This window comes from Stegostoma tigrinum, chromosome 21, assembly GCF_030684315.1.
Source record: "Stegostoma tigrinum isolate sSteTig4 chromosome 21, sSteTig4.hap1, whole genome shotgun sequence".
In the NCBI taxonomy this organism is placed as follows: Eukaryota; Metazoa; Chordata; class Chondrichthyes; order Orectolobiformes; family Stegostomatidae; genus Stegostoma; species Stegostoma tigrinum.
The window spans coordinates 13154268-13174995 of record NC_081374.1 but is presented as its reverse complement, the minus strand read 5'-3'; the positions used below and the strand labels follow the sequence as shown (position 1 = coordinate 13174995).

The window sequence follows — 20728 nt, the reverse complement described above, 5'->3', positions numbered from 1 at the left end:
ACAACAATTGGGGTTTTAGCAGCACAGTATTGAGACAGGCTTTATATTCCAAATTTGCTATTTGAAATTAAAATTTATCAACTGAGTGGGATTTTAATCCATGACCCCAAAGCATTAGTCTAGGTCTCTGGATTACTGCAACCTCACTGTTTCCTCATATGTAGGCTTACGTTTACAATGTACCATAAATATGTATAATGTTGTGTTATCTGATGATGAAATGAAAGCTAAAAGTTATCAACCAACAACCACAAGGTCAATGTTTATTCCAGATTATAATATCGGTTTCTCTTGAACAGCAGAGCTGATGCATCTGCCCTTGATTAAGCTGTTTGATATTTAAATTGTATAAATTTATCAGTATAGAGTTGCTGGCAAATGTGTAATTCATTCTAAATATTAAATCTATGTTACTATAAATCATCACTTACATGTTTAGAGAATTAGTGCCCTTGAGAATGTGGATTTCAAGATTCCAAATTATCACAGGGTCTGTAAGCTGCAAGCGATCTGGCTTTCAACTGATGGGTGTGCAAAAGCTTTGGACTTCCATGAAAAATAAAGGTTTTGTTAACTTGTCCATACTTTATATCATCACAGTCATATATCTAAGTAAGTTATCATGTCTAAACCCAGTACAATTTATTGCAAGTAAAAGCATAAAAATATAGTTTTTATTAGATGGGTGGCAGCTGGCTACAAGACCAAAATCTAATAAAGAGCAGCAAATGGCGTTAAGAAGGATGACAGCAAAGCCCAAAACCAGTTTTATTTGCATCTTTATAGGTGCTGCTGTTTAATTGCTGCATTGTTGGCTATTGTTAATTATCATAATGATTACAGTGTGAATAGAGTGTGGTTAATTTATATCCATTTAATAATGCTGTCTTTTGACAAAGTCAGTGTGGTACTCTTAATGTTCTATCAATGATAGAACCATAACCAGTAATGGTTATCAGGTTTTGGAAAAGTAGAGCATCTGCATTGTCTCTCTCACTGTAATGATATATCTAGTTTTAATTTTGCATTTTTGAAAGAAACGTTTGCATTTATGCAACATCTTTCATGACTTTGAAATGTTCCAAAGTACTTTACAGCAGTGATGTACTTTAGAAGTGTAGTCGTTGGTGTAATGTAGGAAATGACACACACTGAGCTTAGCAATGAGATATTAAGCCGAAAATCTATTTTTCTGGATAAAAGAAATACACTGTGGATGCTAGAGGTCTGAAATAAAAACAAAAAATGCTGCAGAAACTCAGCAGGTCTGACAGCACCTGTGGAGAAGGAAACAGAATTAATGTTTCAAGTCCAATGACTCTTCTTCAGAATGCTTTTAGTGAATCATGTTGAGGGAGGTAAATTGACCAGGGCATGGATGAGAACTCCCCCAGCTTTTCAAAATGATTTTATGTCCTCTGGTGAGGGCAGACAATCCCTGCAATGTCAAATCCAAAAGACAGCTCCGCTGACCATGCAGCATTCCTTCAATATGACATTGTAGAGTCAGTCTAAATTTATGTGCAAGTGTCTTGAAGACAAATTCTCCTAGCATAGAGGGAAGTGTACTAAACCTGCACCATAGTAATTCTAATCTATCCTGTTGTTGGTCCTTCTCTCTCTCTGACTGTTCATCTTTAATAGGCTAGATCAGAATAGTGACACAATTTCAAAACCCACCTCAGAACATAAGTTAGTAAAAAAGTAAAATAAACAAATGATGATATGTGGGGCTAGCCTTTTAGGGTTGGGATTATGAAGCTTAACCTGGAACCTGACTGCACCGCATCGCTGAACAACATGTTCCCAAGCCATCAAAAAGTTATAAATAAAAGTTTAAAAGGAAGTGTTATATTGTTACAAATAATGTTGCAAGAGAGAGAGATTTTACTATAATTGCAGCAATTGGTCAGAGGTTGCAGCAAAATGTATGCCACTGCATCTTGTTAATAATTCCTATTTCTCTACTCACAAATTCCTTGGCAATATTTAACAGAAGTACTGTTTTAAAGTTCACAAATGAATCATTATCAAAAAGAACATTGATATTTTCCTCATATTAGGCCATTGTTCCACACCTAAATCTACTAGGTTCCCAATGTTGTCCTCGGTAAAAACAGAGAAATTTCCAAAACTCAGTAATGGTAGTTCTGCAAATTTGCTCCACAGGAAGTGTTAGGACGGAGGGAGTTCCCTGATTGAAAGATTACAGAAAAAATTACTACTTTCACAGAGCTAAGAGCCTAGAAAAAATATAATACTCTTCCCCAACATCCACATCCAAAAAATTAGTGTGTCCTGAAATCAATTGTTTTACATTCAGGTTAGATTAGGGAATTTCTTCCAAATGTTGAAAGGTAAGCAGCTTTGGACAGATTTTATTTAATTAATTATTTCCTGAAAAATTTTCTGTCATTTTATCCATCACAGAATTTTAAAATTTTCCTGGAAGAGCATTCAGAATAATTCAGATATCACACCCACTAATGCCGCAAAGACACATAACATTTCTGAAGAAGGGTCTTGATCCAAAATGTCAACTTTTCTGCTCCTTTGATGCTGCCTCTACTGCTCTGTTCTCCAGCTCCACACAGTGTTATCTCATAACATTCTGGTTAGTATTACTGATCAAAATCTTAAGTGTAGAATATCTGCGATATTGCAGATGCTTTGGAGCCAGAGTTTGAATATTTTGGTGTAGGAGGCGACAACCAGAGGTCAAGAATTGACCTCTCGGATCCACACCCCGCCTGCCCCTCACACGCTCACAAAAAGAAACTCCAATGCATGGAGAGAGAGAAATAAATGACTACTTGTTACTTCACTCCAGGTTTGTTCATCATGTTATTGTTAACGCTGCATTCGCCCTTCACCTTCCTCATGGCGAAACCAATGAAGACAAAAAGGATCAGAAAGAGTGGACAGCCCTCACACACCCACTGTGATGAAGGATCAAGTTTTCTGTGAGACCTAGCACAATATTTTGCTGCATCTTACCAACCTCATCCCATTAACTACCTATCCTGTCCCTGTTGTGTCCCCTCTTACCCAAATCTGGACACATTCTACCACCTGCCATTCCCAGAACAATGCCACTCACCAGATATTCTCAAAAGTCCAACCCCTCAAGTGCTCGTGCCATTGATAAGAGGCCACTGTGTACCTGGGCAATTACTGACAATTGGGTTGCCCTTCATCCGCAACGTAACGTTACAGCAGGCATACACCCAAACTGCTTACAGCACATAGCCAGCATGCCTGACACTTCCTCACAGTCCCATTCTCTACTCCTAGTCACTCCTTAAACACCAGGCCACATATAGTTTACTTGTTCTACATCCTGTCTAAACACCCTCTCTGGGTCCTTGCTGCTCTGACCTTACTGAGCCGCTGGGCACCACGGCCAGTATCAGAACATCACAATCAGTAAATTAATCAAACAGTTCCAAAAATGTGTTTTAATTTATAGCCAGCAAAACAAAACAAATAGAGGCTATGTTTCACCCCACAATAAAAACCAAATTCTGGTATAATGATTAACAACTGCCTAATAGTTCACAATTGCTGAAACCAGGCCCCAGTGACTGGGACCAGGTGTCAGCCAGCTCCTGTCTGGCTTGTAACACCTGATGCAGCTGAGCTCTGTCATTGTCAAGGACAGATTCCTCCTTCCCAAAGTCCTTGTTCTCGTCCTCGGATGACCGCTCCTGCCAGTTCCTTGGCATCCAGCACATCACCCCCTTTCATTGCTTTGGGAGATTTTCATCATCGGATTCATGGTCCCGGAGTCATAGAGATGTACAGCAAGGAAACAGACACCTTGATCCAACTCATCCATATCGACCAGGTATCCTATGTTAATCTTGTTCCATTTGCAGCATAGAGGCCCACATCCCTCCAAACCCTTCCTTTTCATATAGCCATCCAGACTTGACTGACATTAGTGATAATGGGAACTGCAGATGCTGGAGAATCCAAGATGACAAAGTGTGAAGCCGGATGAACACAACAGGCCAAGCAGCATCTCAGGAGCACGAAAGCTGACGTTTCGGGCCTCGACCCTTCATCAGAGGGACTGACATCACATGCCTTCTTGGAAATGATCATTTAAGTCACTGTCCCAAATAATTTTCTGACCTTTTAACAGAAAAATCATCTTCATAGAATTGACCAGTCTCTATTTTTGAATCCAAATCCCAAAAGCTACAATTATCTACATTACACATTTTTTCTAACAGGGAATTGTTTCAATCATTTTGAGAAAGTATCACCGCCCTCAATATTTTCTGCATAGAGTTGACGTGTTTCGTCTGTTTCTGCTTCATCTCTCTCACAATTCAATTGAATATCCCGGGATGGAATGAAAATAGATTGAGGGGGACAGAAGTTGAGACTCCAAGGTGTGTAATTCTCCAAAAGGGATTACACTTGTTGAGCCTGAGGCTGCATTTTTCTCCATCGCGGTGTAATCGTAGAAAAGCCTACAGAGATCACACTTTTAAAGAAGATTTCTTTTACCCTCTGATCCCAGCCTCTTTAGAAGGGGCAGCAAATAGAATAAGTACCTTAAATTTCTGGCAGCAGTAAACAATATCGAGAGATACAGTCACATGTATCTTAGAGCAGTCCTGATCCTCAGAGCTTTGCGGAAAGAAAAGTATGCCTGGGGTCCTTTTCCTCAGTGGCCAGCAACATATAGCTTAAGGACTGCAATGGGGCAGAGTGTATTGCTGTCCTGGCAATGTGACTTTTAACATAGTAGCCTGAGATGTACAATATTATGTCTACATATCAAGAACCCCGTACATTCCAATACCTGAATACACAAATATGCTATTCACTGTTTACCAGGCTGTCCAAAGATTGCAGTTCATTGAAAACTTCCCCATGCCCTCTAATTATCAAATTAGAAACAAATGGAAATAATTCATCTTGATTTACTTATCCTCTCTCAATTCTTTACATTTAGATTAAATCTCTTATCACTCTTTCTTCTGTTACTTGTGTAAAACAACTAACGAATAAATTTGCTAATTCAGATAATGACATTTCAGTAATGACAGTAAATGGTCTTTCGTGTTCAATATCACTGGTGGCAATTTTCGGAAAAATTGATCTTTTTATTCTTTATTTAATGGAATACCAGCTTTTGTTCCACATCCTTGACTGCTCTTGAAAGTAATTCAGAGTCACATCAAGGCCAGACTTTGTAAGGATGACAGAGACTATTCCCTCAAGGAATATTAGTCAACCAGACGCTTTTTCACTTAATTGAGCAAGTTTCATAGTCAACATGTTCAGTGTCAGGCATTTTTTAAAATTAATTAAAACTAAATTCCGCCAACTGCTATCATGGGATTTGAAGCCATGTCCCCTGAACATTTGGTTATTTGCCTCATGACATTATCACCGGTATTACTGTGTTCCTGGTGAGGCTACTTAAAATTCATCAACTGCCATTTCATTCCGATCATTCAAAAATCCAGATGATTTTGAAAGACTATCTTACTGGTGCTGCGGGCTAAACTAGTTTTGATTATCATTAGGCATAGATGTCATCATTTGGAGAAGCGTAGCGAATCAGTGTATGAAGCTGCCAAGGTGACTGAGCAGAATTAGCAGAGCAAGAGGGATTCCTTTTGAATATAGGAGTAATGAGGTATTGCAGCAAATATATAGAACTTCAGTGGGACAATTCCTGGAGCATAGTGAGCAGTTTTGGTCCCCCTTTCCAAAGAAGAATTTTTCATTGAAGGAATGCAGCAGAGGTTTACCAAACAAATTCCTGGGATGGCAGGATTGTCTTATGTGGAGAAATTGAGTAGACTGAACCTGTAGTCTTTAGATGAATGTGATGTGATCTAATTGGGACTTACAAAACTCTCAAAGACCTGGGCAAGGGTGGCTCAGAATAATGCCAAAATCATGACTTTGATTCCTGTTCCAGATAAGGTAGACCTGCAGCCTGCTTCCTGACCCTACCCCTACCAGTGAAAGACAATGGCGATCAACCACTGGCAAAAAATCTGCCAAGAAATCTGGCTCAGGAGCAAAGGCCTACCTTTGAACAGAGAGCGTGTGGAAGGGTAATGCAATATCACTTTATGAATGTTTTATTGTAATTTATTGGTGTTCAATGCAAGAAGTGGTGTCTGGGCATTGCATATAATTTATTGCTGACAGCAAGTCAGGGAATTAAAGAAAAATATTGTTTCCTTGATGAGATTAACCCCTTTCAAATGGCTGGAAATTGAAGCCTTCGTTAGCTGTTCTGCCATTTTCCAATGCAATATCTCCAGTGTTTGTACATAAGAAATCATTATTTAATAATATCTCTTCTTTGCATAATTCAGGAATTTGTGGATTGACAGTTGCTTCAAAATAGCTCAGCAAAAATGAAAAAGAACAACTTGCATCGATAAAATCCTTTAGGAAGCTTAGCGTGTCTCAAAGCAATATATAGCCAAAATTTTTAAAGTTTAGTTATTGATGTGACAAAGGAAAATCACATCTGTGGTCTATTTGCTGCTCATTAAATCTTAGCGCCTTGCATCTCTGCAATAAAGATTACACTGTGATAGCTGTCAGAGTTATAGCATGGAGTTTTTTTGCTTCATCAATGTTGCAGGAAAGCAAAAATGAGAACTTTAAAAATTCTTTAAAATAGCATTCTTAATTGGGTGGCAACTGATGTTCATAGAATCATGCTCCTGCGAGGAGTCAATGCCATTAGGATCAGAGAGTTAAAACCACAACTAGATGAAGGAAAGGAACCATGTATATTACCATCCTGCTTAGTTGCCCTGCAGTTTCAGACATTGGAACATAAAACCTAGGACTTGGCCATCATCCAACAGTTTGCATCGCTGTGAGATGCTGGATCTGGACATCATTAATTTTCCGCATCATTGATGTTCTGACATTCTCAAATAACTGCAATGAAGCCCATAAATGCCTGGTTCTTACATTCCTCTGCACCTCCTTAGTGGACCTTGTTCGGCAGCTTCCCCATCTGGAGGCTGTGTGAAGCAGTCACTGGAGGTTATGGTTTTATGGGACTTGCTGAAGTCTTCGACTCCACAGTCTCATCCACTTGTTCATTTACAGCATGAAGAGGCCACAAGAGCATCAGACACTGCATCTGACATGTCAGTTCCGTTTTAAACAATAATCTGTGGGAAATGTCTGCGGTCACAGATCGTAATTGTAGGAATCCCTGAAACCCCACATCCGGAAAAATCGAGCTGAATGTTCTACTCCCATGCGATGTACATTGGAAGCTTCCCAAGGAGGACACAGACATGCCTTGGAGCTCCATGGTATTTAACCGAACCGAATGATCATTGGAGAACCAAAGTATCAGTCCTTCTGCAAATGGGTCCCCATGAAACATAATCCCATCCCTAAACCTCCTTTCCACATCACAGCATGTGTCCTCAAAGATTTGCCTTTGTGTCTGAGGATCTGATAGCTGTTACGTTTTCCAGTATTTGCTAGAGAATGTCATGGTCAATTGGGGTCATCAGGTTTAACTTCAATGTTGCTTGTTACAATAAGACATATAGAGTCATAGAGTTGTACAGCACAGAAACAGAACCTTCAGTTCAACTTGGCCATGCTGACAAGATATCCTAAATTAATCTAGTTCAATGTGCCAGCATTTGACCCATATCCCGCCAAACCCTTCCTGTTCATCCAGATGCATTTTAAACATTGTAATTGTATCAGACTCTACCACTCCCTTTGGCAGTTCATTCCATACATGCTCCACAATCAGTGTGAAAAAGCTGTTCCATAGGTTCCTTTTAAATCTTTCCTTTGTCAACTTAAATCTATACCCTCTAGTTTTGGACTCTGCCACCCTGGGGAAAAAACCTTGGCTATTCACCTTATGCATGCCCGTCATGATTTTTCAAACCTCTGTACGGTCACCCCTCAGCCTCTGACACTCCAGGGAAAATACCACAGTCTATTCAGCCTCTCCCTATACCTCACACATTACAACCCTGGCAACATCCTTATAAATCTTTTCTGCATTCTTCCAAGTTTCACAACATCCTTCTTATAGCAAGGAGACCAGATTGCATGCAATATTCCAAAAGTGGCCTGACCAATGTCCTGTACAGCTCCAACATGACCTCCCAACTCCTCTACTCAATGCACTGACTGATAAGGGCAAGCATACCAAACACTTTCTTCACTATCCTGTCTACCTGCAACTCCATTTTCAAGGAAATATGAATCTGCATTCCATGGTCTCTTTGTTCAGCAGCACTCCCCAGAATCTTACCCATTAAGTGCATAAGTCCTGCCCTGATTTGCCTTTCCAAAATGCAGTACCTCACATTTATCTAAATTAAACTCCATCTGCCACTCTTCAACTCTTTGGCCCATCTGACCAAGGTCCCATTGTACTCTGAGATAACCTTTTTCACTGTCCACTACACCTCCAATTTTGGTCTCATCTGCAAACTTACTAACCACACCTCCTGTATTCACATCCAAATTGTTTATAAAAATGATGAAAAGGGGTGGACCGAGCACTATCCTTGCAGCATGCCGTAGGTCACAGGCCTCCAGTCTGAAAAACAACCCTCCACCACCGCCCTTTTAGCCAGTTCTGTATCCAGATAACAAGTTCTCCCTGTATTCCATATGATTTAACTTTACCAACCAGTCGACCATGACGAGCCTTGTTGAACACCTTACTGAAGTCCATCGAAATCACACCTACTGATCTGCCCTCATTCAATTCTCTTTGTTACTTCTTCAAAGCATTCAATCAAGTTTGTGAGACACAATTTCCCATGTACAAAGCCTTTTCAAGTACATGTAAATCCTGTCCCTCAGGAACCCCTCCAACAACTTGCCCACTACTGACGTCAGGCTTACTGATCTACACTTCCCTAGCTTTTCTTTATCACCTTTCTTAAATAATGGCATCATGTTAGCCAACCTTCAGTCTTCCAGTATCTGTCTTCTGGATTGTTGGCCTATATTGCAAGAACAGGGGCAAAAAGTAATGCTGGTGATTGCTTGAGGCCATTATTTGATATCTGCATTCTTTCGCAACTATCTATCCTTCAGATGAAGTGAGATTTGAGGCATATGAGTAGCATTGATTACTGTAATTGCCTGTTTCAGGGCTTAGAAGTCAACTTTGCTGCTCTATCCTTGACAGTTAAAAACTGAACTCCATTTGTGACTCTGGTTCACCCCAGGACAGACTCAAAAGGACAGTTTCAAACCGACCATAGCCAACTCCATGGACTAATCTCTCAACAGTACTGTGACTTACCTACATGGAATGCCCAGGCTGCTGAAACTTGGCCGCAAGGACAGACCACTGCCTAAGTCCCCTACTCATACAGCTTGGAAGCCCATTGAGTATGACTAAGCACTTGACTAACCATAATGAATCCCTCTGGATTAGAATTCTGACTGAGTGTGGCAGTACCCGCTCTCCCTGACTGGAGTCCACCCTCACCTCACTGAATACTCATGCCCTTTGACCTTCTCAAATCTCCATTTTTTAATGCACCTTGTAAAGGTTGAATTTTTTTTATTATTCTGTAGTTTTGATTGTGGACTCAATGGGAAAAGGACTGTTTTAAAACAAAGGCTTGCGGAAGGAATTGCGGCACTTTTGAAAATAAAGTTACTGAAACTCATCGTAAGTTCTGTTTACATGGTTGCTTCATTTCAAAAGGGATGGGACCAGAGAGTATATACAAATTATGGATTTGGATTGTGATAGGTTGCTGATTGGTTTGTGGAGTTGTTATGGATGACTATCAGCCTTCCAGCAACTAACTGATTTGCTCCCAGGTAGCTGGACAGCTTGGCTAAAGCCTTCAGGCTGTTCTCGCTCTGTCTCTCTCTCTCAAGTAGAATGTAAAAGCCTGAAGAAAGCCAATTTATTTTCTCTGACCTGCTTCAACTGAAGGACATTGGAAACAAAATAAACACTCTGTCGAATCCTGAGGAATGGCACCATCAAACTGTTTCCCCCGCAGTTGTTTTATCCTCCACCCATAACACTAGCTTTTTTTTTGCTTGGTCTTTGCCTGGCTATACGTGTGTATAGGGAGGCTTTAGTTGGCAGGGGGTAAGTGGGGTGCAAACTAAGAGTTTTAATAGAGTTATATGTTGATAGTTTGTAGCTGTTTACCTGTGGTTAGAATGCATTAATGTATAAGAAAATAATAGTTCTTGTTAAGTACGGAAACCTGGTCTATGTTTTCTGTTAACCTGGATCTTTCTGACAGGTAAATGGGTGACTTTGCATACCATGATAAAACCTTTAACTTTTGTGATGACTTGAGGAATGGCAGATCTTGACTTTCAGCAGCATGGGGGCTCAGTAGTTAGCTTGCTGCCGCACAGTACCAGGGATATAACACTTGGAAGGGATGCTGTGATTCAGCATGCTACCTCATGCACTGTGTTTACAGCATCAGCTTGCTCCTGACCCAAGGAAATGTGGCTGATTCTTAACATTCCTTTGAAATGGCCTAGTAAGCCAATCCGTTCAAGGGTGATTAGGGATTGATAACAAACGTTGCCCTTGCATGTGACATTGGAGGAAAATAAAAGCTGCAAACATATGCTGCCGCTGTGACCTTGAAGTAGCATGTGCCATGCAGTAACATGTCCACCCTCTGTCTGACTGATACATTTACACTTCCATGCTTCCCATGGGAGAATTTTTCCTGATGACAAGAATCTGATTTTTGGACTCTCGCCCATTTAGTTTGCTGCATGGAGCAGCAGGGCAGCTTAGTGATCAGAGCTACTACATCACAGCACCTTGAACCCAGGTTTGATGCCACTCTCGGGTGGCTGTCTGTGTCAAGTTTGCAATTTCTTTCTGTGTCTTCCCTCCTCTCATCCAAAGACTTGGCAGATTGGGTGGATTGGCCATGCTAAATTGCCCATAACGTACAGGCTAGGTGGGTTAGCCATGGGAAATGCAGTTTCATAGGGATGAGGTGGGGATGTTGGGCCTGGGTGGGATGCTGTTCAAGGGGCATTGTGGACTTGATGCACTGAATGGCCTGTTTCCACTCTGTAGGGTTTCTATGAATTACCCTCATTCTTGTCGCCTCAGAAGGGGGAAAGTTTCACTCTTCACCTATGTCTTCATGGGTACTTCTTATTTTTAAAATATGTTCCCTGGCTTTCATCTCCCCCTAAAGGAGAACATTTCCTTCCAGAATCCATGGCAACTTGGTCTCTCAAAATCTTTTATGCATTGATAAGGTCATCTCGCTTCCTTTCAAACTTCAATAGGTATAGACCTAACCTTTTTGACTTTTCTTCATAACAGAACCCTTCCATCCTAGGAATGAGTGAACCTTGTACCTTTCTTCAAAATGGAGCCCAAAACTATATGCAGTACTCCAGATGTGGTCTCACTAACACCCTATTCAGATCCCTACTTTTATATTCTATTTCACCTGCAGTAAACAATAACATTTCATTTGCCTTCCTAATGATTTGCTGCATGTTAACTTTAGATGATTCAATTACAAAGTTACCCAGATCCCTCTGTACCTTCAAGCTATGCAATTCTCCTCTATTTAAATAGTAGACTGCTTGCCTATTCTTCCCACCAAAGTGCATAAGTTCACATTTCCCCAGGTCTTGCTCCTTTTGTCTTTTTTCTACACAATCGCTTAACCTGTTTATATCACTTTACAGACTCTCTACCTTATCTTTACAACTAAATTTCCTACCTACCTTGGCATTATTGTCAAATTTAGTGACTATACATTTGATTCCCTCAATCAAATCATTGGTATAGCTTGTAAATGGCTGAGGACTTAGAATTAATGGCAATTTGCTAGCCCAAGAAAAACCCATTTATCCCTACTCTCTGTTTTCTGTTAGACAAATAATTCTTTACCCATGCTAATATGATACTCCCTATACCATGTGCTCTGAGGTTTGCAACAACTTTTATGTGGCACCTCAACAAATGTCTTTCAGAGATCCAAGTACACTGTATCAACCAATGGTCCTCTATTCACTGTTGATGTTAGTTTGTCATAAACCTTTTATTGATTAGTTAAACACAGTTTTCTGTTCACAGATATGTTGACCCTGACTGATTAACTCCTTAACAATAGATTCCAGCAGCTTCCCCAGGCTAACAGGTGTATAGTTTCTGCTTTCTGCCACCCCTCCTTTCTTTATTAAAGCTGTTACATTTCCAATCCACTGGAAAGCTAATAAATAGTAGAAGTAGTTACTATTAATTTGTTCAAATACAAAATAGATGCCTTTTTGAAAATGACAATTTGGGATACACTACATGGTCTATTTGAGACGTTACATATCATGAATGTAGCATGTTTGGTACGATAAAAGAGACTTCACATAATTGGTTCCCAAAGCTTTCTTGAGGCTTCTCATCATGCCATTTGTCTATTGCAGCCTAATTGGTAGAGATTTATTGCTATGAGCAGTCAGCAACTCCATTATCATTACTTTATGCAACTACAAACTAAATCAATATTGGCATTTCTTTAGCCAGCAGTTCTTAATAGAGTCTATTTTACCCATTTCACATGGAGGTTTTCCTTATTGTTTTATTCCGAAATGGTGGCTTGCGCAAGGACGTGAACTTTACAAAATGGACAAATTAAGTGGAAAATATGAGAATTAGAATGTCTGCTTCAGATTTTTTTTTCTGTACTGTTGGATAAACTGGCTGCATCTTTGCAGTGTATCTAAAGTAGCCCGCAATCAACCATAACTCTGGGGTAACCATACTGTGATGCTTTGGTGTTACTTGTACAATATTTTACAAAGAATTTACAGTATTGTTAACCTGTTACCAAGGAAGGATCATTAATATGTGTTTGGTTGGGTGATGGACAACAATTTGGAAACAAAGTCCAGCTCAAGTTTCCTGTTCTGACTATTTATTCTGCTAAAAGGAGAATTGCTGAACCCAAGTGACCCAAGTAACTAGAACAATCTGTAGTGAGTCAGATGCGTTGGGAACAAAAGTGGTGCTTTGTGCTCATTCAGGCATACATCCTGTACATGTCCACACCAGAATTTTCCTTGTCCTTTTATTTGCTCTTTTTGGCAAACACGATCACTGTTTCACATTGTTGCACACATTGAGCCATTTGCATGTCCTTGGCAATAGTTCCATCCTTTGTGGCATGGAAAATAATTATATTTCTGGTTAGCACCAAAGCAAGATGAATGAGTTTGTGATATTCATTTTATTTAAGAAAAAACAAGCAGACACTTCAATCCTGATGGTCCAGTGCAGCAGTGTCTTTTCCAGTTTAGGAAAGGAATATGCATATCAGTTCTTCCTAAAAATATTTGCTGAGGTGAACAAGAGATAATAGGAACTACAGATGCTGGCGAATCCGAGATAACAAGGTGTCGAGCTGAATGATCACAGCAGGCCAAGCAGCATCTTAGGAGCAGGAAAGCTGACGTTTCGGGCCTGGACCCTTCATCAGAAATGGTGTCCAATAAAGCTGAGTAGAACTGTGAATTCAGGTTGTGGATCCTACCAAGAATAAAAAAACAGGAGAGGTCCTTTGCAGGTCTGGGAGAGGGAGGCTCTGAGCTGGGGTAGGCTTGATTGCAGTGGCTGGAGATGCCGGCGCATAGCTGCGAGTTTGTGATTCAGGAGTCGCAGGGAGACACGCTTCTGAAGGGTCTCAATGTTCTGTACATGGATATTGTCACGGTTGTGGCCAAATTGGGAAGGCTTGAATGTGGACTGTAGTCCATTGGGGATGATCAGGTTCCTTAGGCAGGTACTAAGAAGGGTGATGTGGCTGTAGTACCTGGTTTGCTTCAGGACATGGTCGAGCAGTTTGAAGGTGAAGGGTTTAGGCCCGAAACATCAGGGTTCTTGCTCCAAAGATACTGCTTGGCCTGCTGTGTTCATCCAGCTCCACACCTTTTTAATTGCTGAGGTGAAATGTGTCTTTTATTCTTGGCAAGCACACAAGTTTGAATAGGACATATACAGTATTAGAGGTAATAGGAACTGCAGATGCTGAGAATCTGAGATAATAAGGTGTAGATTTGGATGAACACAGCAGGCCAAACAGCATCAGAGGAGCAGGAAAACTGACATTTCGGGCCTAAACCCTCTGAAACGTCAGCTTTTCCTGCTCCTCTGATGCTGCTTGGCCTGCTGTGTTCATCCAATTCTACACTTTATTACATACAGTCTTATATGTTTGCAATGTATCAGCCTGATCCTAACTCTTTAGATTGGATTAGATTCCCTACAGTGTGGAAACAGGCCCTTTGGCCCATCAAGTCCACACCGCCCCTTGAAGCATCCCACCCAGACCCATCCCCCATAACCCACACACCCCTGAACACTACGGGCAATTTAGCATGGCCAACCCACCTAGGCTGCACATCTTTGGACTGTGGGAGGAAACTAGAGCACCCAGAGGAAACCCACGCAGACATGGGGAGAATGTGCAAACTCCACACAAACAGTCGCCTGAGGCTGGAATTGAACCCAGGTCCCTGGCACGTGGCTGCAGTGCTACCATTTTAAGATATTAATTTCTGCGACATTAGCTTTCTTCTGTCAGGTATTACTTTTGTCCAGCCTTGTTTTCCACAGATTTCTTAAGGAGAAGGAGAGCAAGAAGACCAAAATATTTGCATTGATTTGACACTTTTCATGGTTATTGGGATTTTCAAAGTGCGATACAACAAATGAAGTACTGTTGAAGAGTCGTTGTTGTTGTAATGTAGTAAATGCAGAAGTTAAATCCATACAGCAAACTCACAAAAACAACAATGATTAATGACCAGATAATCTGTTTAGAGATGTTGATTAAGGGATACGTGTAGGCCAGGACCCTGGGGGGTGGGGGTGGGGCAGGTGCAGTACTCGGCAGTTAAATACTGCAGATGCTAGAAGCCTTAAATAAAGACTGCAAATATTGAGGATATCCAGCAGCTCTGAGACTACAGCAGAAGCAGAGTTCATGTTTCAGGTGGCTAACTATTGATCAGATTAGGAAGGTCATTGACATTAACATAGCTCCACGGATTCTAATGGACCTGCTGGATATCTCCAGAATTTGCTGTTTATACCCCAGGGAAAACTCCCATGTTCTTCTTCAAAATGACATCACAGGATATTTTACATTCCCTAGAAAGGGCACCTTGGCTATTCCACCTCCAACGACACAACAATTCATACACACTGGACTGTCAACCTTGATGGAGTGAGACTTGAACTCAGCAATGACATTGCATCCAGCAACATAACAATATCTTTTGCTCCAATATTGCATATAGTTACATTTTCTTTTTATTCGTCAAGGAGTAATTTGTTTGCCATTTTACACATGAGCATCCAGCAATAAGGACTCAACTGTAAAGATCACTGCAGTCAAATCTAATTAATCCAACACATTTTTAAAGGAGGGAGCCACTGAAATCTATGAAGCATGGAACACTTGCTTGACATTCTTTGCTATTGGAAGGGGAGCTCAGATCAGTTGTGGTGCTCCTGTTGAGATTAGCTAATACAGCACATGCCGAGACTAAAGGTGGCACATCTGTTACTGTGGTTTTAAATTTTTATTTCATCCAAACAGTGATGTCTGGAACTCATTTCTTTAAGGGGAGGTACAGTCAGAAATCCTTATTGCATTTAAAAAACTAAATTGAATGTTCATTTGAGATGCTGTAAACCTAAAGGTTCACAGATCAGCATCTGAAAGATAGGTTAGACCAGATAGCTCTGTTTGGGTTGGCATGGACATGATGGCCTGAATAGCCTCTTTCTGTATGAGGGAGTAATTATAGTGCAGGAGGAGGTAATTTGGTCCATAAAATCAATGCCAGTTCTGTCGAGCTGTACAATCAGCCCATTTCCATACTTTATTCTAAGTAACCCTAAAGGTTTATTTCCTTCATGTGACCATACAATTTCCTTTTGAAATCATCAATCATCTGTACTTCCTCCATTCCTGCAGGCAGCACATTCCACAGTTTCTTTATTAACATTAATAAAACAGCAATTCACAGATGGCAACATACAAATATATGAATTTGCAACCATAACAGGTCCCTCGAGCTCTCTCCACTATTTATTAAGCCCATGGCTGATCTGATTACCTATTCCTGACAACCTTTCATCCTTTTCACATATCATGAATCTATCTATGTATGCCTTTAAAAAATTCAAAGATTCTGCTTCCACTTTCTTCTGAGGAAAAGCAGTCCAAAGGCCCACGACCTTCTGTGAGAAAAGAATTCTCCCCATTTCTGTCTCTAATGGGCAGATCCTTATAACTAAATGGTGACCACATGTTCTAGATTCTCTTACAAGAAGTAATGTTCATGTGGTTAGGATCCTACAGCATTTTATATATTTCAAATAAGCAACCTTATTCTTCTAAGCTCCAGTCGACGCACACCTAGTTTTTCTAACCTTTCCTCATAACACAGCCCAACCCCACTTCCAGGTATTTTTCTGGTAAACCTTATTTGAATAGCTTCCAAAAGATTTACAACAGCACTGATCCCGATGGCACACCTCTCCTTACATATTGCCCACCAGAAAATGATCTGTTCAAGGGTACTCCGTTTCCTATTAACTAGCTAAGCTGGCATCATTGACAGAAATGGGGAGAATTCTTTTCTCACAGAAGGTTTTTTGGGCCTTTGGACTGCTCTTCCTCAGAAGAAAGTGGAAGCAGAGTCTTTGAATATTTTTAAAGGCATACATAGATAGATTAATGATATGTGAAGAGGATGAAAGGTTGTCAGGAATAGGCGAGAATGTGGAGTAATCAGATCAGCCATGAGCTTAATAAATAGTTAACCCCACCATCATGAGTTCTTTTATTTTCTGCAATAACCTTCGATATGGCACCTAATCAAAGTCTTCTGGAAATCTGAATACAATACAACACAACTGTATTCATAGCACCAGCTTCAAAATCTCCCCTTCCTCCACTGCATCCCAAAACCAGCCCAGTTTGCCCCCTCCCCCCACTGCACCACACAACCAGCCCAGCTCTTCCCCTCCCCCCACTGCATCCCAAAACCAGCCCACCCTGTCTCTGCCTCCCTAACCTGTCCTTCCTCTCACCCATCCCTTCCTCCCACCCCAAGCCGCACCTCCATTTCCTACCTATTAACCTCATCCCACCTCCTTGACCTGTCCATCTTCCCTGGACTGACCTATCCCCTCCCTACCTATACTCTCCTCTCCACCTATCTTCTTTTCTCTCCATCTTCGGTCCGCCTCCCCCTCTCTCCCTATTTATTCCAGAACCCTCACCCCTTCCCCCTCTCTGATGAAGAGTCTAGGCCTGAAACGTCAGCTTTTGTGCTCCTGAGATGCTGCTGGGCCTGCTGTGTTCATCCAGCTTCACACTTTATTATCTTGGATTCTCCAGCATCTGCAGTTCCCATTATCTCTGTATTCATAGCAGGCTGTTTCCTAGAACTTCTACTATTGGTTAGATATGAATTGGCTTTTACTTGCTGAATCTGCCAGATGACCTTGAACTTTTGATTGATACGTTACTATGTCTTTAGTAATAACTTCCAACATCCTCCCTATATAGCCACAGACATTTTCCCAATCAATCTGTCTGAGATGTTATTACACCTCTGAAGCAGGTGGGACTTGAACCCAGGCCTTGTAACTCAGAGGTAAGATCACTACTACAATGCTACAAGAGGTTCTTGTGCCTATTTTATGCTCTTGTGTCTCTACCTTTGGAAGACCCCTCAATTCCAATGATATTATAACATTTTCTGTGGTGCAGATATGAATCAGACTCATCTGGAGTATCCACTCAGCTCACTTTGCCACCCATGTAAAGCAAAGTAACTAAAAATATATACCGTTCAACTAGCTTTTCTAACCTGTCCTCATGAGACACTTGCCCCATTCCGGGTATTTTTCAAGGAAATCTTACTTGAATAGGATCCAAAAGATTTACAACTTTAAACAGTGGAGGTCCCAGTACTGATACCTATGGCATATCTCTCCTTACATGTTGTCAACCAGAAAATGACATGTCAGAGCTCCTCAGCTCACCAGTTCCTTTACCTTTTTCCCCCATTTTGTTCTCTCCTCTTGTGGTTCCCCCTTTCTTCCCTCCCACCCACCGCTGGAGGGTGGTGTTGTGGAGCAAGCAGGCCGGGTTCTGTGGCAGACCGAAGCGAGCGGGCCAAGTGCCGCTGTGCACAGATGAAAACACAGGCCTTTGCCCAGCACGTGCAGCATGGCCTTGTGCTCTGGGGCCTGCGGGTATGCCCCGTGAACCCCAGAACGCAGTGAGCATGGAGCAGCACATGGGAAGCAGCGTTGCTGCCTGCATGCAGGCAGGCAGAATCCCGGAAAGAGACCAGTATAAGGGGGAAACCTTTACCTTAGAACACTAATGTCAACCCCTTAACATTTTCCTATTTTTCACTTACTTTCAACACTGTAATTAAGCAACTACTTCCATTCCTCTGCTGTATCCAAGAGCCGACCTAGGTACTTGTACCTAAGATGTCGCTGTAGGAAGACAGAAATTACAAATAATTTTCACTGTGCACCTACACTGGAGTACACGTGACAATAAAAAAAGGATATTGTACAAGATAGGCAAGAGACACAAGGATAATAAAAGCAGGATATTATTCAGTTGGCAATCTGCCTGGCCCTTAATGGTAAATCCTAAATAGTTACTGAATCCTAACATTCCACCACCCATCTTCCGGCTGAGTCTGAGTCATGAACAGAAACTTTCCTCAATTTGTTACATTCTCTGATACATGGAGTTCTAATCTCACTGTGACGTTTGCGTGGACGGGTTCCTTGTTCACAGGCCTAAACTTTGAATGGTGTCTGGACTGTCCATCAAACAAACGGACGTTTTGACTGGTGGGCGGTGATGTCATTGGAGACAGGTGACCTGCCTGGCTTCTCCGTTACGCGCTTGCGTGGAGGCTGTACTGATGGAAGGCGCAGGAGGATCGAAGCCTGGCACCGTATCAGAGACGGTGGAGGCGGGGAGAGAGGGGGAGGAGAGAGAAGGAGGGAAGGAAGCCGCAGGGGGAGGGAGGAGGCCCTGTTACATAGCGGCTGACTCAACCGCCGATTAATGAGTGACGGTCGATTAACGCCTTACGTCTACCAGCAGGTAACATTTTAACCCGCAGAGAGGGAACGAGGTGTCTCAATCTGTCTCTTCCCACCACTACCCCCCGCCCCTTTCTGTGTGGGCGTGGGTGGAGAGCCTGCAGAGAAAAACCCAAAAGGAAGGAGCAAGAGACGGTGAGAGAGACAGTGACAAGAGACTGCGGGGGGTTGGGGGGCTTTCTTCCAGTCAGGCAACTTAACAGGATAAAGTGAGGCCACAGTTTGTTGCTGTCTTTTTTTTAAAAAAAAATCCGTCTTTAGAGATCACAGGAGGAAACTTTGCAAACTGTTTGATAACTGAGAGGTAGAGAGTCTTTAACTGTCTATCTGAGTCAGAGAATTTTTGTTTTTGACAGACAGGTCAGGTAACGCTCAGTGGTGGATAGAACTGCAAGTTGATTTTGCTTTCTGTTTTGTTCCTGCCCCTGGGCTTTTTCAGAGGATTGTTTTCTTTTTGTTTTTGTTTGTCCCAGTTTAGCTTGCTTATTATTGGAGTGGACGAAACATAAATGTCCAAACGTTGGCTACCAGTTTTCATTTCCTGATTGACTCCCATTGAGTGATCGGCTGGTTCCGAACAATGTGCAGCTTGTCAAGTTCGCTCCCTTCTTTCCCCAAAGATATTATGCAGAATTAGATTTTAATGTATCATTTTCCTTCTGTTCGCAGATTGTATCGATTTCTCACGTCAGGCTGACTCAGAGACCATTGGAAAAAGGTCCGTCTGTCTCATGGTGTTGCACTGGGAGTTTTTTTGCCACGTGTTGAAAAGGTACATTTTCATCATGAAGCTGCTTCTGACAAAAATACAGTTCTGCCAATTTCATTGTGGAACTAGAAGCTGAAAAGGATCTTTTATAACCTAAATCTGACAGTTTGCAAACAAGAACTACAAAGCTTGCCTTCATTTTTTTGTGAGGGAGGAGAACAACGTTTTATAAACATTTTAATATTTGAAACCGGAAAAGAGGATAGCAAACAAGGCAACACGTTATGATATCCCAAAGATTGTGAGTTCGCTATGTCTAACTCTGTGGAACAGAAAGAGCTTAGCCCCCTTTACCATGCCAATGGAAATGCCTATCCTGTCGTTGGCAACCCTGATGAATTTGCCATTTCTATAACTCCTAATTCCTCCAAGGACCTGGTGGAGAACTCAGACTATTTAACAGAAGAGAGAGAACAGAGTGAAAGGGTGGAGGTTGTAGTAAGAGACTCTCGTGCCAATGCCAAAGGTTTAAGGGAGGAAGATGCCCTTCTGGAGAACGGCAGTCAGAGTATTGACAGCGATGATATCAGCACTGACCCAACTCGAGGTCATGATTCCCTTAAAGAGACTTCTTTCTCCATAGGACTGCAGGTTGTGTTTCCGTTCCTGCTGGCAGGCTTTGGGACAGTGGCAGCTGGAATGGTCTTGGATATTGTACAGGTAAGTGTGTGCGCGGGTGTCTTATTTGTGTGGTACCGTGATGGCAAAACCAATCTCTCTAGAATGACAATTGCAGGTAGAGAACCCCAGTCTCTGGTAAAGTTCTGGAGCAGCCCGTGGGGAAATAGCTG

General features: G+C 41.6%; 1 protein-coding gene and 1 long non-coding RNA gene across 5 annotated transcripts in view; one reads left to right on the top strand and one right to left on the bottom strand.

The window, feature by feature from the left end:
* Nucleotides 1-18593, bottom strand: part of LOC132210838 (uncharacterized) — a 59698-nt gene extending 41105 nt beyond the window's left edge. Inside the window, exon 1 of the long non-coding RNA XR_009446998.1 lies at nt 18460-18593. This is a non-coding gene — a long non-coding RNA (uncharacterized LOC132210838). The remainder of the gene's footprint in view (nt 1-18459) is intronic.
* Nucleotides 18594-19059: 466 nt separating this feature from the next.
* The window catches only part of LOC125462760 (solute carrier family 41 member 1-like), a 65880-nt gene continuing 64211 nt past the window's right edge, over nt 19060-20728 (top strand). The window contains exons 1-2 of one of the 4 annotated variants that reach the window (XM_048553099.2): nt 19060-19169; nt 19838-20597. In XM_048553099.2, the coding sequence (XP_048409056.1) occupies nt 20190-20597 (408 nt within the window). In that variant the 5' untranslated portion in view covers nt 19060-19169; nt 19838-20189. The other 3 variants (XM_048553100.2, XM_048553098.2, XM_048553097.2) reach the window with 3 other exon arrangements.